The sequence below is a fragment of the Anas platyrhynchos genome, chromosome 6 (genome assembly GCF_047663525.1).
Source record: "Anas platyrhynchos isolate ZD024472 breed Pekin duck chromosome 6, IASCAAS_PekinDuck_T2T, whole genome shotgun sequence".
NCBI lineage: Eukaryota > Metazoa > Chordata > Aves > Anseriformes > Anatidae > Anas > Anas platyrhynchos.
Window position 1 is genome coordinate 24,418,243 of NC_092592.1, and position 17,320 is coordinate 24,435,562.

At 37.2% G+C, this 17,320-nt stretch overlaps 1 protein-coding gene across 4 annotated transcripts in view; it reads left to right on the forward strand.

The window, feature by feature from the left end:
* TBC1D12 (TBC1 domain family member 12) overlaps positions 1 to 17,206 on the forward strand; it is a 43,632-nt gene extending 26,426 nt beyond the window's left edge. For all 4 annotated transcript variants that reach the window (XM_038181578.2, XM_038181579.2, XM_027460583.3 and 1 more), the window contains 11 exons: positions 1,350 to 1,465; positions 3,550 to 3,632; positions 6,168 to 6,285; positions 6,605 to 6,711; positions 7,304 to 7,384; positions 9,689 to 9,783; positions 10,460 to 10,531; positions 12,130 to 12,258; positions 12,576 to 12,685; positions 14,407 to 14,665; positions 15,525 to 17,206. In XM_038181578.2, coding sequence (XP_038037506.1) covers positions 1,350 to 1,465; positions 3,550 to 3,632; positions 6,168 to 6,285; positions 6,605 to 6,711; positions 7,304 to 7,384; positions 9,689 to 9,783; positions 10,460 to 10,531; positions 12,130 to 12,258; positions 12,576 to 12,685; positions 14,407 to 14,665; positions 15,525 to 15,593 — 1,239 coding nt within the window. In that variant the 3' untranslated portion in view covers positions 15,594 to 17,206. The remainder of the gene's footprint in view (positions 1 to 1,349; positions 1,466 to 3,549; positions 3,633 to 6,167; positions 6,286 to 6,604; positions 6,712 to 7,303; positions 7,385 to 9,688; positions 9,784 to 10,459; positions 10,532 to 12,129; positions 12,259 to 12,575; positions 12,686 to 14,406; positions 14,666 to 15,524) is intronic.
* Positions 17,207 to 17,320: the final 114 nt, after the last annotated feature.

Consider the following 17,320-nt stretch of genomic DNA (forward strand, 5'->3'; position numbering starts at 1 on the left):
GGTCAGGGAGGTTGGACTAGACAATACCCAGAGGTATCCAGCCTCACTGATTCATTGGTACAGTAACTTCCTCTTGAGGCAAGATTAACATGACTTTGTTGAGATTTTTGGACCATTTCATGGATTATGCCTGATGTGGAAGAGCAAAAGTCCTATCAGAGATCATTAAAATGTGTGGGGTAAAGGAGGCTGTTGAGCAGAAAACTTTTAGTGACCTTAGTATTGGGCAAACAGTGTCTTGTCTAGGAATCTGAGGCTGTGTTGTCACTTTTGTAAGAAGTATTTTCTCATTTAAATTCATGGACTCCAACTGTGCACTGAATATTTAAGCTAAATAATAGCTTTAAAATTGTCAGCTATGTTTCTATAATACTGTCAATGAACACTGAATGTGCAAAGTCCTCTGTCTGACCCTGGGAGAACTAATGCATGTGAGAAGCTCTGTTAGGTGTAAGGTTCATTTGTGAGCAGGTTTTAGAGAAGACTGTTTGATTGAGAAGATACATAACCTAACTAGTAACTGATAGATTTTTATTTTTGGTGGCTTAACCAACCTAAGATATTTTGGTTAATCTAAGACTGAATTTACTTACACAATTACTAAAGCAACAGATGTACAAGAACAAACTGTATTGAGGGGAAGGAGGAAAAAAAAGCTTCTGCAAGCTCATTTGGCTGTGCTTAATCTTTGAAAATACATTACTGAAGTATCTTGAATGTGTTTTCTTGAAGGTGATTTTTGATCTCTTAATATTCTGATTGAATTCTAGCATGTCTAAGAATTGCAGACAAACTAGTATCTAGCCTCTGTGCCTACCTACCCTTTGATTGGGAATAAGTTGAAAGTCCTTTCACAGATAACTTATATTCGCTGAACTTTTAAGAATGTGTTCCTCAGTAACTTGGCAGTAAACTTTTATTTACAGAGCCTATAAAAGAGGCAACATGTAAGATTTAAGGCTTTCATCTGCCCTGACACTTTCTTGGTGTTTTTTTTTTCTTAACTTCACAGATTACTTAAATGTGTTTGCCCAGTAATTTGCATGGAAAGATTATGCAGATTTCCTTACTATAACTGATCCTTGGATGCTCTGTAGTAATATTGAACAAGAATAAATCAAGTGTTAAATTGATACAATGAACTGTTTTCTCATTTCTTTTTTGTTTGGCAGTTCTGGAAAACTGCATTGTCTTGCTTTTAAAAAAAAAATCAACCTTGTAATGTTAGCTCCTTTTAAGTTACTTAATAATATTTACATATAACATTAAGTGTTATACAAGTAATATGCTTACAAATTAGAAGGGAGCCTGAAAGTCAAAATTTAGATTTTATTAATAATGTTATTTAGGAATATGAAGCACGGACAGGAAGAATGTGTAAGCCTCCACCTCCATCAGCAAGACGTAAAAACATTGAATTTGAACCACTTTCAACTACTGCGTTGATTCTGGAGGATCGACCAGCGTAAGTATGATTCTGCTGTGGAAGTGATGATGACTGAATTTGTTAGATATGTTTCTGATAAGCTAACTCTTACAATTCTTATACAAAAGTATCTGTATTATTCCATCTCAGATAAACTAACAAGTACCTCCAGAAGAACCTGCAAATATACAATAGTCTATATGAGAAATTCTTTCTTACCATAATGGGACCACTGGTCAGTTATATGCTGTGTATCACAGCTGATTTTGACAGTGTTGTATGCACCCTTAATCAGGAAAATTACTGAAGACTTGTAGGGATTTCTTCCCTGTGTATACTCCCCCATTCTGGAAACTTGTTTCCTGGACCAGTAGGAAAGTCTTCACAATTGCAGCTGTCATTTTTGTGAATTTGGAGGTAGCTTACCAGAGAAGTGTATTAACAAAACAAAGTGTTAGGTAAGTAACTGCAGGAGTGGAAAGAATTGCCTTTGAAACCCAAGAAATAAAAAATGAGCTTTCAGCATTTGACAGGAAGGTACCAGGCCAGCATAGTTAACTGATTTGTGGGTACCAAGACAGAGTTCACTGAAACAGTTCTTTGCCCAAGTTCCTGTTATTTTTCCTTGGCTTCTTAAACCTACAGTTGAAGGCAACAAAACAGCACCTGTAGATGCAACAGAAACTTCATTAAGTACAAATAAGAATAGTAATGAAAAACTAGTAATAAATTGGTCAGTATGTTCAGCTACTATGCTGTCTTCAGCAATTTGAAGGAAAGAGGAGGACCTGCTGACTAGGAACAAAAGCTGTGAAGAAAGCAAATAGATCAAAGCTTTCAAATGGCACCCTGAGAAAACTTGTGGTGGCACTGTTAAGTCTTTGTTTTAATCAATTTCAATTAGGAAATGGAAAGTAGAATATATAGCACTGAAGTGTTTCTGTGGAGATTCTCTAAAGTGGTACATAACCTCACTCAGTGCTAAGACAGAAATATCTTGAACAAAGGTACAGATTACTGTAAGACTTTGTAAATGTTATTTACTTTAATGTATGGTGGAGAATAAGGCATACAGTAACTCGCTTTCTGATGTCTCTGTACTTCCAAAATTTTACAAATGTACAGATGTTTTTAATAAAGACACTTCTACTTGTTTCAAATTTGAGTGCTATCCCAAGAATAAATTCTATTCTAATTTCCATTGGAAGTTCTAAGAAAACAATCTGTTCTGCTTGCATAGAAGTAGGTAAACTTTTGCATGTTAAAATAACAGAACCGTCTCTTGCTTATTTTGAACCAAAGCAGAACAGAGATTGGGTAAGAGATTGAGACCAAACAACAGATTCTGTTTTGTTTTGAAATGATCCTGCATGGTCAGGAGGAAGTGTGTATTTGCAAATTAGGGGGATCACTGTGCAGCAAAAAAAAAAAAAAAAAATTGAAGCTGGCTAACAGCAAGTTCTGTAGCAAGCATATTTAACTTTAGGTCTGACATGAATGGGATCTATCTTTTTTCCTTCCTTTAGTAAACCTGTTTTCTGTTGTGAATTTTTATGGGCCTAACTGTAATGAATAAAAAGCTTCACATATTGAAAACATATAATCAGAGTTCTTGTGTGAATAAATGAAGAATTGACATGTAGGTATAATTAATGACTAAAATATGTATGTACAAAAATGTATCAGAATAATTTCATAAGAAATATAAGTATTTCCCTTTTATCACTTCATGCAAATTTCATTTGGACTTCATTTCAGATGTTCAACAAATAAAATAACTTCAGAGACTGATGTCAGATGAGTAAGAAAAACTTTTCTGCAGTGGTTTAATGTAAGTTGAAAGGAAAAAAGATGGAAAATTGGAGATCTTGGCTATGTCACAGTGACTTAAGATAGCATGCTAGTTTCTTGTGTTCTGGTCATACCCTGGGGTATGCTATAGGAAATGAACAGAATCAGTAAATATCTGGTAGTTGTACATAAATAGCAGTCTTCCACTGCAGTTACTGAAACAATGATAGTGTGACAACCCCAGAGCTCACCTTACAGAGAAGCCAAACTTAATTTGAAATGGTTCAGAATGTCACCTGTGTGTATTGAATTCAGGAACAACTTGTTTTCAGAAATCTTCCTGCCAAATCAGTGGAGGAGGCTTTACGTCACCGACAAGAATATGATGAAATGGTGGCAGAGGCAAAGAAACGAGGTATGTTAACTGCAAGTAACTGCTATAACTGTATTTAACTGTACAGCAAAAATAAGTTCTGGCTTGCACGCTAGTAGGTAGAGAACAACCTAATTTAATATTTAGGGTATTTTCTGGTACCCATGTACATACAACTTAAAATCAAACAATTGTTTGTTTCCTGTTCTAGCACAGTGAATGTAACTGAGTTCAGAATGCAATTTAACTTTCCTTAATTTTTAGGTAGAAACTTCTTTTTTTAAACTACTTGTGTAATGTGATCAGCTAAAAACTTTCTCTATACTCATTATACTCAGGCTCCTTTTTCAAGCAATGTTGCTACAGTTTTCACTGAGAACCAAAGTATACTAAAGCTGACTGCTTAAAGATGATTTTTTTCCAGGAATTTGATATCAAGTACAGTGTGAACACAGATGAAAACCTTTTTTCACCAATCAGCTGTACTTATGTGAACCTTTCTACTCCCATTAGATCTACTTTTTAAATTAAACGTATCTGTAGCATTTTGTGCTATGTCAATAAATGAATAATAGTTTGCTGAAAGACTACTGTATTCTCACAACTAGTATTCAGGCAATAAGCTATTTTAAGAGTTCATGCTGCATGTTGTACTTGGGCTGTTTTAAGTCAGATATAAGCTTCTGAACTCGTTGAGCCGCAGTATAGATCTGTAGCAGGTTATTCTGAAAGATGTAAGGAGAAATCTAAGGCATATGACAACATATGCACACTATAAGAGAAGAGTGAAATCTTGTAAGGTGTGGTCTGTTGGCCATATACTCCAACTGCACTTTTGAAAGGCCAACCATGTGTAATGTTTTAGTATGTGTGCCCTAGTATTCATTAAATTAATTATTGCTACACATGAAACTTAAAAAACACATACACCTTAAAGAAGCTGTTCAGCCCTATAAGTTTACTAGGGATGATGAGTTTACTTTTCTGATGTATCTAATGCATGTGGAAATAGAAAACAACTTGCAATTTCAGAATGTTTTTTCAGTGACAGCAAAGCTCTGTCCTTTCTAGCTATTTTAATAAATAGGCACCTATAGACAATCTATTTCTAACAAAATACTTGCCTTACTCCTGTTTAATTGTTCTGAAGAGTTTTGTAAGTCTGCTCATCCTTACTGAATGGGTCTACCCATTGGACATTACCCTCATATTTGGTAGTTGAAGCAAAACACAAGCTGGACGTATGTTATAGCCACTTGCATAGCCCATAGCCACTGGGCATATCTCATAGCCACTTGCCAAGGCGATCGGTACTGGGGCTGGTCCTCTTTAATATCTTTATCGATGGTCTGGATCAGGGGATCGAGGGCACCCTCAGTGAGATCGCAGATGACACCAAGTTAGGTGCGTGTGTTGATCTGCTTGAGGGTAGGAAGGCTCTGCAGGAGGATCTGGATAGGCTGCACCAATGGGCTGAGGCCCAACTGTATGAAGTTCAACAAGGCCAAGTGCTGGGTCCTGCACCTGGGATGCAATAACCCCGAGCAGAGCTACAGGCTGGGAGATGAGTGGTTGGAAAGCTGCCAGGCGGAGAAGGACCTGGGAGTATTGGTGGATAGTTGGCTGAATATGAACCAGCAGTGTGCTCAGGTGGCCAAGAAGGCCAACAGCATCCTGGCTTGCATAAGAAGGAGTGTGACCAGCAGGGCTAGGGAAGTGATTGTCCCCCTGTACTCGGCTCTGGTGAGGCCACACCTCGAGTACTGTGTTCAGTTTTGGGCCCCTCGCTACAAGAAGGACATCGGGGTGCTTGAAAGAGCCCAGAGAAGGGTGACAAAGCTGGTGAGGGGTCTGGAGAACAAGTCCTGCGAGGAGCGGCTGAGGGAGCTGGGTTTGTTCAGCCTTGAGAAAAGAAGGCAAAAGAAGGCTCAGGGGCCATCTTATCGCTCTTTATAAGTACATTAAAGGAGGCTGTAGCGAGGTGGGGGTTGGTCTATTCTCCCACGTGCCTGGTGACAGGATGAGGGGGAATGGGCTAAAGTTGCACTAGGGGTGTTTTAGGTTGGATATTTGGAAGAACCTCTTTACTGAGAGGGTTGTGAGGCATTGGAACAGGCTGCCCAGGGAGGTGGTGGAGTCACCATCCCTGGAGGTCTTTAAAAGATGTTTATATGTTGAACTTTAGTGATATGGTTTAGTGGAGGACTTGTTAGTGTTAGGTCATTGGTTGGAATCCTTTTTGAGGTCTCTTCCAACCTAGATGTTTCTGTGATATAGAAATATCTTAGAGTTCCACGTCTCTTTTAGCTGTATTGCTTTTTGTAATCATATTTTTTTTTTAGAGTGGAACATGCAATAACCGTTATGTTTTTATTTCATTGATTTTTATAATGCCTAGCTTTTCTATAAAATTACTTTTGTATTTATGTACAGTTACCAGGAACAGTGCTGGATAGTTCACGTGCAACTGTAGTTTACCCTTGATCTTTCACACACAATCAAAATAATTGGATAATTCAAATGATTTATCTAATAATTTATGTATAATAACAGATTTTTTGATGTTTTGCTTCACAGAAATTAAAGAGGCACATAAAAGGAAAAAAATAATGAGAGAGCGTTTTAAGCAAGAAGAAAACATTGCTAGTGCTATGGTGATTTGGGTCAATGAAATACTACCTAACTGGGAAGGCATGTAAGTGAAGTTTTGTTGTGTAAATGAGGCAAATGTAGCTTGTTTCTTCTCTGGTACCCAAGGAACGTTACTTTCCTTTTCATTTCTGTTTTGTCAAGAAATTCTTTTTAGTAAGAGATCATTACAGAGCAACACGAAATGTACTTTTTGGGAGCTTAGTTTTGTTTTTCTAATAGGGATTTAACAGAAGCAGATACCCCTAAATTTTAGTTGGGGAAATAGTATGTTATTTTGCTTGTAAATTGCCCAGTAATTTCATAAAATAGGATGTGTAATATATGCTTGCTTTTCCCTCTCCCCTCCTGCATCCCTATTCTAGGCGTGCAACCCGACGAGTTCGAGAGCTGTGGTGGCAGGGATTACCACCAAGTGTACGTGGGAAGGTTTGGAGTCTAGCTGTGGGAAACGAGTTAAATATCACTCCTGGTATGCCTTAACAGATTATATGTATTAGTGAAAAATTTTGTTGGTTGAAATTTAGGATGTATTTGCTTAGAAGCAGGTGTTTTAATATATATGTAATTAGACAATCATAGCCTTGTAAGTTTTGAAATTAAGGTTTAAAATATGCTTATAAAAACATTTTAGTCTTATAAAACTAAAGTTAAGGTGCAGATCCCCACCCCAATTTAATCTTGATGTTTAAAATTGAGAATTTGTAATTGTACTTTCTTGGAAGGTGGAGTAGAAAGGGAAATTGCTTTATTTCATAACCAATGAAATTCCAGTTTGAACTGGAATTGTTCTAACACATTCATGAAGTAAAAATCTGGATGATTTTAAGACATGATTTTCCTCCTGTAATTGGAATGTTCGCCACAGAAGAAGGCGTGATAGAATGCATACTATAAAACTATTCCAGTGGTTAGTAGTAACCAAGCAAAATAGATCCAACATCTCCCCCGGCCATGGTAAGAAGAAATAAAGCAAGAAAAACAAAACCAAAATACCTAGCATGCTTTTGTCTTTCAGGGGTGCTTTTCCTTACTTCTCTTGTTTCTGTTCTGTTTTCTTGTAGAACTCTATGAAATTTTCTTATCTAGAGCTAAGGAACGGTGGAAAAGCTTCAGTGAGACAAGTTCTGAGAATGACATAGAAGGTGAGATCTTCTGAATGCTAGACAGCTCCCTATTTATTTTTACTAACACATTAAATCTCATGAGATTAGCTGCAATTGTAGCCCTAGGAATACTTGTTAAAAGCCATCTGGGTTATTCATTACTTAAATATTTGTCATTTAATAACAAGTCAGTGAGGATCTTAACAGTATTTTCTGTATCAATAAAGGTGCATTGAAGTATTGCACATGCTACTTGACTTTTCAAATGAATGTTTCTCTGAAGTCCTGAAGTTCTAAGACTACACCTACAAAAATTTTAGATGAAACACAAAAGGAAGAAATAAAACTAAATTATATCATGTGCTATTGGTTATCTCTGCTTAGATTATTTATGTTGGTTTCCCTTCCACAGTTTTGGGAAAGAAGAAAATAATTATTCTCCATTTTCACTGTGGAACTGAAAGGTGATGAGTGTATAATTTATTATACTTTTTGGTCCTGCATAGGCTGCCCAGATGGCCTTTCCTCCCAAACCTATTTAATGAGCCTTTTAGCACATTTGTATTTACAATGGAGTTTTATCAGTGGAGTATTACTATCTCCTGTAGGTTTTTTTTGCTGTTAAAAATAGCATCACCGCTGGGTTTTTAATGATGGCTAGATCCTTGTCACATGTAGTAACTTCTCACGCAGTTCACAGCTTTTTTTAATGCTGTCTTATGTGATACTGGCAGTGCTACCTCCTATGAAATATATATTTTTCACAGAATCACAGAATTTCTAGGTTGGAAGAGACCTCAAGATCATCAAGTCCAACCTCTGACCTAACACTAACAGTCCCCACTAAACCATATCCCTAAGCTCTACATCTAAACGTCTTTTAAAGACTTCCAGGGATGGTGACTCCACCACCTCCCTGGGCAGCCTGTTCCAGTGCCTAACAACCCTTTCAGTAAAGAAGTTCTTCCTAACATCTAACCTAAAACACCCCTGGCGCAACTTTAGCCCATTCCCCCTCATCCTGTCACCAGGCACGTGGGAGAACAGGCCAACCCCCACCTCTCTACAGCCTCCTTTAAGGTATCTGTAGAGAGCAATAAGGTGGCCCCTGAGCCTCCTTTTCTCCAGGCTGAACAAGCCCAGCTCCCTCAGCTGCTCCTCATAGGACTTGTTCTCCAGACCCCTCACCAGCTTTGTCGCCCTTCTCAGGACTCTTTCAAGCACCTTGATGTCCTTGTAGCGAGGGGCCCAAAACTGAACACAGTACTCGAGGTGCAGCCTCACCAGAGCCCAGTACAGGGGGATGATCACCTCCCTAGCCCTGCTGGTCACACTGTTTCTGATACAAGCCAGGATGCTGTTGGCCTTCTTGGCCACCTGAGCACACTGCTGGCTCATATTCAGCCGACTGTCCACCATCACTCCCAGGTCCTTCTCTGCCTGGCAGCTCTCCAACCACTCATCTCCCAGCCTGTAGCTCTGCTTGGGGTTATTGTGCCCCAGGTGCAGGACCCGGCACTTGGCCTTGTTGAACTTCATGCAGTTGGCCTCAGCCCATCGGTGCAGCCTATCCAGATCCTCCTGCAGAGCTTTCCTACCCTCGAGCAGATTGACACACACACCTAACTTGGTGTCATCTGCAAATGGATTGGAGATGGTCTCCCTTTTGGGCGAGAAAATACCATTGTTATGCAACAAGTACTCTTTTGAAAAAGTGCTTGACTTTGTAGGTGTAGTGCTGGCTTCAGGAGATGGTGATGCAATTAATCCTTTTTATTACTAGTGTACAGACCATATTTCAATGTTGTTGGTTGAAATGAGCCAGTTAGGAATGAAAAATCTGAGAATTGAGGTCTTGCTGGATCATGTTTGGATCAACAACAGTGTTCTTGTTCCATGTTCTTGCCCAGACTTGGGAACTGAGGCCATGGTAGAAGATAGGGAAGAAAACGTTTTCAGGACTGGGCTGGGCAGAGTCAAATTCTAGTGAAATATAGTGGTGATCTGTGCCTGCGTAGTGTTTTAGAAGTAGAAGAACCTGTTGGTTTTAAGTCTGAATGGTTTCAAGCTGTATGACTTGAAAAAGAATGAGTGGATAGAGAAAAGAATTACTGATTGTTTCCCTTGCTTCTTGGACTTGATGGCGTATACCAGGTATCAGTGGAGGCTATTTAATGTAGCACTTGAGAAGAGAGCTAACTTAGCACTGTGGAAGTAGTTCCAAGAATAAAGCTAAATAACTTTTTTCCTCAGACCCTGAAAATTTTCATATACCATGGCAGCTTTAATCTGAAGTCTGTAGAATTGCCTGTCAATTTTAATGACTGTTGGTTTTGCTTGCAGATGCAGGTGCATCTGTTGCTGATCGTGAGGCTAGCCTGGAGCTAATTAAGTTGGATATATCACGCACATTTCCATCCCTGTATATTTTCCAGAAGGTGAGAGTTCTGTAACTCTAGTTATAGCAACTTAGAACTTCTGCATAGTTAAATAAAAAAAAAAGTAACCTGGCTAGTTAAGTATGGAAAATTTTTCAGAAGCTGTGTAAAACAACAGAAGTGAAATTACTTGTTTTCCCACATACAACAGCAAATAGTCATGTGTTTTTTGATGAGATTAAAGTAGTGATTTTGTAAATGCTTGTAAATTAAGGACTGTAAGGCTTTTTCTCCTGGAAAACTGCATGCGGTTCCTATTACTGTTTATGAAATTACTTACATGCCAATATGCGAATATTCTCACAGCTAAAAAAAAATCCTGATGCGTGTTAGTATACATTTTCAGGCTTTGATTTTTATACAGATATATACATATAAAATAACTTGCGTTATTGTATTACGGTAACTTGCATTAATAAGAATTAAAACATCCAGTGTCTCAAAAGGCAAAGCCAACTGTATGCATACCAGGTATCCATTTCATACTGAATAGTTCGTCTGTTGCTTTTCCTTTAAACTCTCAAGCATACAAGGTAATGCTTAGAGTAAAAATTGGTGTTATTCTACATGTGAACAAAGCAATAATCTCATGGCTCACTGTTATTGTAATGTGCTGGCTCACTACCTACCTATTTGTTTATAACATGAAGTTTTTTCTTTCTTCACCTTGAATTAGGGTGGTCCCTATCATGATCTCCTGCATAGTGTTCTAGGAGCATATACATGTTACAGACCGGATGTGGGATATGTAAGTATTTATTGTAAAATATTTATAGCATATATGCTTAAAATGTCAAATGTTTATATATTAGATAAGTAGATTCTCTAAACTCCACGCTACTAGTTCTTCAAAAAAAAAAAAACAAAACTTGGCACTTACTCATTTCATAGTAGTTAAAATGATTATAATTCTCAGTTATTTAAACAGCTGAAAATGTATTGGATGTTATGGACAAGTATACTATTTGGCTTGCACAGGAAATTTTTAAAACTGATTTTGTTCACTAAGCATTCTAGCTCTGACAAACCAAAAGTATCTAAAGGAAAAAAAAAAAAAACTGCTGGCAGAAAAAAGAAGTGGTGTTGGTTTACAGAAGCAGCTAAAATAACACAGATGCTTTTTTTTCTTGTTTCAGAGGGTTCCTAGGAACACTTTTCACAAGTTGTAATTGCTTTTTAGCTAGAGAACTTAAGAGAGTCTGATCCATGCAACAATATTTAGTGCAGGGTGTGTTTTCTTCCATGTCAGACATGGTTAGGACATCAATATCTAATTGGCTTTTCATGTTCGAATGCTTTTAGCTCTGAGTTTGTCATCTGTGACATCATTTTTGGAGATCATACTCTTTAAATGAGATTACAACCTCTGCAGATTCTGAGACTGCTTGTTCCCAGGGTGGAGTTTTAAAAGGCAATTAAGTAACTTTTCATGGATAGATCTTCTCTTTCACTTAAGAAAAGATAATACAACAATTACAGCTAGCCTGCATGTTTCTGATCATACTTCTCTTTTTTAATGTTAATATGATAGTAAATTTAATGTAATCTTATCTCTGCACCTGTCCATATCACAAAAAAATAGATAGCTGCTAGCTGTTTTTGATGTATATGAATGCTTTCTTCCCTAGTTGTTTAAAATATTAAGTGTCTTTTTCAAAATAAGGAGCAGGCAGCATAAATGCCTAGAAACAGCAGAACGATCATAATTGCAGCTGAAATTGGTAGAATTATTTCTAGTATAATGAATATTCAGATCATCACTTAACAACTACAAGAATAATCTTTACTTACTGCAGACTGAAGTGTTTGAGAGAAAGTAATCAGAGAAATGTGAAAACTTGTAGCTAACCACTTAAAAGTAGCTTTATGTTTGTGAACAAATACTGTTTGGCCTCTGGGAGGCCAAAATGTATTGACTGTTCTGAAACAGAATTTTGTCTCAATTCCAACATATCTGCCTGGGTCTAAACTGACCCATATGCGAGGTTTTTCCTTGTCTGCTTTTCCCACGGCATAACAATGACCTTAAAGCCAAGTTGTCTCTTATGTGTCCAACCTGTGTAGTTTTAATTTTCTTGCATTCCAAGTCCCTGAGGACTTGTAATCATGAGACCACCCAGAAATTCCATCAAGCACCTGAAGCCTGCATCTGAATAAACACATTCAATTTTCTTGTTGAAATCTAACTGATTGCATGTATAAAGATGATTTATCCATGTTGTTTCTGCTCATTTGGACGTGTTACATTACGGTGTTTGATGTATCGCAGAATGTAAAATACTTGCACTTCCAAAGATGGACTGAGCTTACTCACTTATATTTGCCTGATGCTTTTCCCACTTGAAGGTACAAGGGATGTCCTTCATTGCTGCTGTGCTCATTCTCAATCTGGAAGAGGCAGATGCTTTCATTGCCTTTGCTAACCTTCTAAACAAGCCATGCCAGCTGGCCTTTTTCCGTGTGGACCACAGCATGGTATGCACATAGTTTTCTGGTTTTGAACCTCAGCATTCTTTTGATTTGAAGCATATTTGATTTATTGACTTCCTTTTGTCCTATTGAATAATAGAGAATTTTAACCTGCAGTTACAAAACCAGGAATACCAGATACTAATCTGTAGAGCACATTATCCTATTTTGACTCTTCCTCTAGAACTGCTTAATTGTTGTACTTATCCTAAGAAGTCATGTTGTGCTGTATTGAGATCCTCAAGTCTTGGTGGGATTTGTGTTATTTTATGACTCGGCTTTCTTGTGATGACTGCTTATGTGTTGCTTTACTATCTCTACAGATGTTGAAATACTTTGCAGCCTTTGAAGTATTCTTTGAAGAAAATCTTCCCAAATTGTTTCTTCATTTCAAATCATACAGTCTTACTCCAGACATATATTTGATAGACTGGTGAGTTCAGAGAAAGTAGCAACTGAATCTTACAACTGTGGGAACACCTTTCAATTTTGCTATAGCTTTTTTCAGCAATACAGCATAAGAAAAGCATTTGTTAGATGTTTGCGTACCTCAGCTTTCTAGGTCTTCTGAAATCCAGATGAACTGTTTTGTGCAGCTGCAGTTCCTCTATCAGGATTCAAACTTTATAGACTCTGGGATTAGGAGTGACATCTATTCAGACAGAAAATGTGACACAAGAATCTTGTGGGCTTTTATTGTTGTTGCAGGTAAGTCAGGTATGCATAACATTAGAGGAGAGGACGTCATAGCTGGCAATGACTGATTGTGACTTGATGAAATAAGCATAAAGTAAAAGTATAGGAATATAAATTTCAAAGCAGAGGGATGAAATACAGGACCTGGTACAGGAAAGGATAAACTTGGGAATACAGTGAACATTTTTTAAGTAATGAATGCCCTAAAGCAGAAAGTACTGAACAATGGTATGTGCATGTAATGGAAGCCAATAACTCAGGCATCATTGAAGTGTGTGTGGTGTTGCCAGATACTGAGTGTCTCTTCCTAAGTGTGTGTGCATAAGTATCTGGTTCATATAGGATTATTATATGTTAGAAATTTCTAATAGTGTTGAATTGGATAGAATTAAATACAGAAATTGCATGTCATCCAAGTACTTGAGAATGAAGAACTTCTGCTTAGAAGATGCAGCTTATCAGTAAGCAGTAAGTCTCAGCAGGAGCAGTTTATACAATAACTGCAGTGAGCCAGGAGTGTGCTGCAGCACAGTTCAGATAGATAAGAGGTGTATATACATGTATGGTCTAGAAATAGTGCTGCTCTGCAAAATCCTAAAATACTCTGCCTCTGGTTATCTGTAAGAAATAAAGATTCTTATTCCTGACCATGTTCTGAAAATGGCCTTGAGGCAGTGAGAGCTTCCTCTTACGAAGGGAGAGTAGAAGAGGTTGCGGTAGCTGGTGGTGGTGTTCTGCAGTTCTTGACCCACTTCCCACTAGAAATAAAGGCAAAACAGAATATGTGCTTTGGATCACAGGAACAAATTTATAAGTGGGATTTTACAATATGGTGCATACAGCAGACTGGATGCTCTGCCCAAGTATAATGAATGCATTCTTAAAATAAACTTATCAATAAAAAAACACAACTGGACTTTGATACTAAAAAAAAAAGTGATTGTCTTTACATTTTAGTGAGTTTTAACATGAATATAAATTCAAAATATATCTCAAATAGAGTCGCTGAATTCCTGTCAGTGGGATGTAGTCTTTTACTGAGGTGATTTCTAGCTTTAGTTTAAAAAAAAAATGAACAGAGCTGTTAATCTGTATGACTTAAATAATGGGAAAGGTCAAGGTCTGCACATAAATCTTTGTTTTAAATTCTTATTTGTATGTGACACACCATTTGAGTATAAGCATGTTTGTAACTAGATGTCGTAAGCTAGGGCTTTCTAAAGGATGCAGCTTTGTAATGGAGAATTCCCTGTAGAATGAGAAGAGGTGGGTTTCAGAATAAGAATTCTGACTTGAAAAACTGGAGACTTGGGTATCTTTGAAATGTGGATAATAAGAACACATGAAGTAACTTGTCATTTGGTTGTTCTTTATTAATAAACTGATTTAAAGGAGGTTTTATTTACATGTTTCTGAAACAGGTTAAATTTATAACTGTCCCTTTTTTCTCAATTGTAGGATTTTTACACTCTACAGCAAGTCATTACCACTTGATCTGGCCTGTCGTGTCTGGGATGTTTTCTGTAGAGATGGGGAAGAATTTTTGTTTAGGACAGGGTTAGGAATCCTTCGATTATATGAAGATATTCTCCTACAGATGGACTTTATTCATATAGCGCAGTTTCTAACGAAACTTCCAGAAGATATTACATCAGAAAAGCTTTTTAGCTGTATTGCAGCTATTCAGATGCAGAATAGTAACAAAAAATGGGCACAGGTGAGTTTCTTTATGTATATCAAAACTCATGGGCTCACGTCAGCCCATGGGGCACTTCTAAGTGACTCTGCATGTCAGACTTCAGAGCAGTGGGTAATGCTGTTCATGTGGAACTTAGTTTTAGACTAACCTCTGATGGGAGATGCATATTGGTTTGTATTTAAGGAGAATCTCAGGCTTTTGTTATTGAGAATTATTTGTTCTTCCCCTCTCGGAAAACAAATTGAGCACTATATGTTTGAGAGCATTAAAATAGTTGCTGAAGAATCTGTAACTTTTAATACAAAACAGTATGCCAGATAAATGTTTAAACCAAATTTTATCTGCAACTGCCCCAGACGTAGTCTAAAGTGAATTGCAATAAGACCCATTTGAATAAAAATAAAAGTCTCTTCCATACAGTTTTTGTTAGGACCTTTTAAAATCTTCCCACGTCCATCCATTGTACTGGAATTCTTCCTAGCTTTGGTGGAAAATACCTGTATTACAAATGACTGGAGCTGCTGCTGACAAAACCCACACTAAAGTAGAAGAGCAAAGTAGACAGTTTGGCTTGTGTTCTTGGCTCAACTCCAGATGGAAACAGTTGTGAGGAATAGCTAGGAAGTAAAGGAGGACTTGGGAATGCTGTACCTCACTGTATCTTCCCATATCCATGAGATCAGTTTTTCCTGATCATTTTTATTACAGTGTGTTTCCAAAGAGGGAGGAAAAACTTTTGAATTTAAGGATTAGAGGTAATTGACTTCATTTCCTAGTCTCATTTTAGAAATAAGTTTCCATGCTAATATTGTGGTGGTTAAAATTATTCTTTGTAAGACTAGCTTTTTTATATTCATTAAATAACTTGCATTTCCAGGTGTTTGCCTCACTGATGAAGGACAACAAAGAAGGGGACAAGAACCATAGCCCAGCACTGAAAAGCTAATCATTTTAATGTTGAGGTCAACCGAAAATGTGGAAAACCACTTGATGACAGAGGAGTTTTCACATCATTTCTGTGTGGAAAACCACTGTAGAAAAGAGTGTGAAAAGCGAGAGGAAAAATGATACAGCTCTCAGTGGAGTAATGAACTGATGAAATCTTCACCCTTTTGCCAGTATTAGCTTATTTCATGGGAAGATTTGTTTTCATGCAGAATACTAAAACATGAAACTGAGAAGTGGGGGAGTTCATATTTAATACTTTAAAAGAATCAGCTCAATGCAATAAACATTTGTAATAACTTCTGTTGGTACTTAAAACAAAAAATTTTGAGGCATAACTTTTTTTACAAATACCACAAAGGCACTTTGGTCAGGGGGGAAGTGAGGGAAATGCTAAATCTTAAAGCCCCAAAACTGCTATCCAAACCAAATGCTTTGGCACAAATACCTCCAAAATTAACTACTTAAAAGTACTGAGGACCAAATAAGGTGGTTTGGTATATTTATGTGCAAGATGGTTAAAACTTGGGAAGGGGTATTGTCTTATTTGTTGCTTTTTTTTTTTTTTAAGTTGCGGCTTCATTCTTCAGTCTGGGCAAATGTAATTAACTCAGGAACTGTGGAAGTATTGTGCCCAAACCTGTTAGAGCAAAAATTGTGCATTTTAAACAGCGGTAAGATCAGGGCTACTATTTTCAGAGTGTATAGCTTTCAAAATGAGTGGTGTTAAGCATTTGTTTTGGTGTATTGGTTGTGCAGCTTCTTAAAAACGGAGTGGGTATTCTGTGAAAGGGTTTTGCCACCAGAAGTTTTATTTTGTTGAGCCATTTCCAACTATGATATATGTAATGGTAAACACTAGAAACTGACAAAGCTATTTGCAGACTTTGTATTGTCAAAGGAGCATCCACTTTTAACACTTCAGAATAATGCAGACAATAGTTTTTGAAACTCTCTCTTGTTAGTGTGCAATACTGAAATCCCAAAAGCATATGGTTTAGTGATACTTAGTTCTTTAACATCTTTTTAGCTGTGAAAAATGTCATATTGTACGTGTCACAGCGGCTGTTTGCAACACTTCCTTTTCTCAAAGATACTGTACAACAACTTTTGATTGTAGGGGTTGGAAACCTAAAATGGATAGCACTGCAGGTGAGGAGCACTTGCACTCTTTTGGTCCATTTTTGCTAATATTTAATGTAAATAAATTCCTTATATGTGGGTTTTGTAATTGGTCCCTATGTGGAAATCAAGTTGAAATTACCATTATTATGTATTTTTAAGAGCAGGAGGCTTTTGGTTGTCTGGTGTTCAGAAGCAGAGTCTACATAATTGGGGTAAAGATTTAGTGTGGTGTAATTTACATTGCTATCTGGTTTAAAACTACATATATACTACTCATAACATTACACTTCGCAACTTAAATGTCAGATTTTTTCTTAACTTATGTATTCACTACTTTAATTGGATCCAATTTGTCTTATATTTTTGTGTTATCTTGTACAGTTTTCTTACTTTTCAAGTATAAATCTGTATATAACTGTAAATAGAAGGATCAAGCCTTCCTTTAAGACCACTAGTAACACTTCCTGTGTAAATAAAACTTACACCAGACGCGCGCCGTTGTTTTTTTTTTATTATCACAGGACTTTTATTATTACTCCTTTATTATTATCTGTTACCTTTGGGTAAGTGGAGCCTCCGTGCTGTATTTCCTCATGAGGAAAG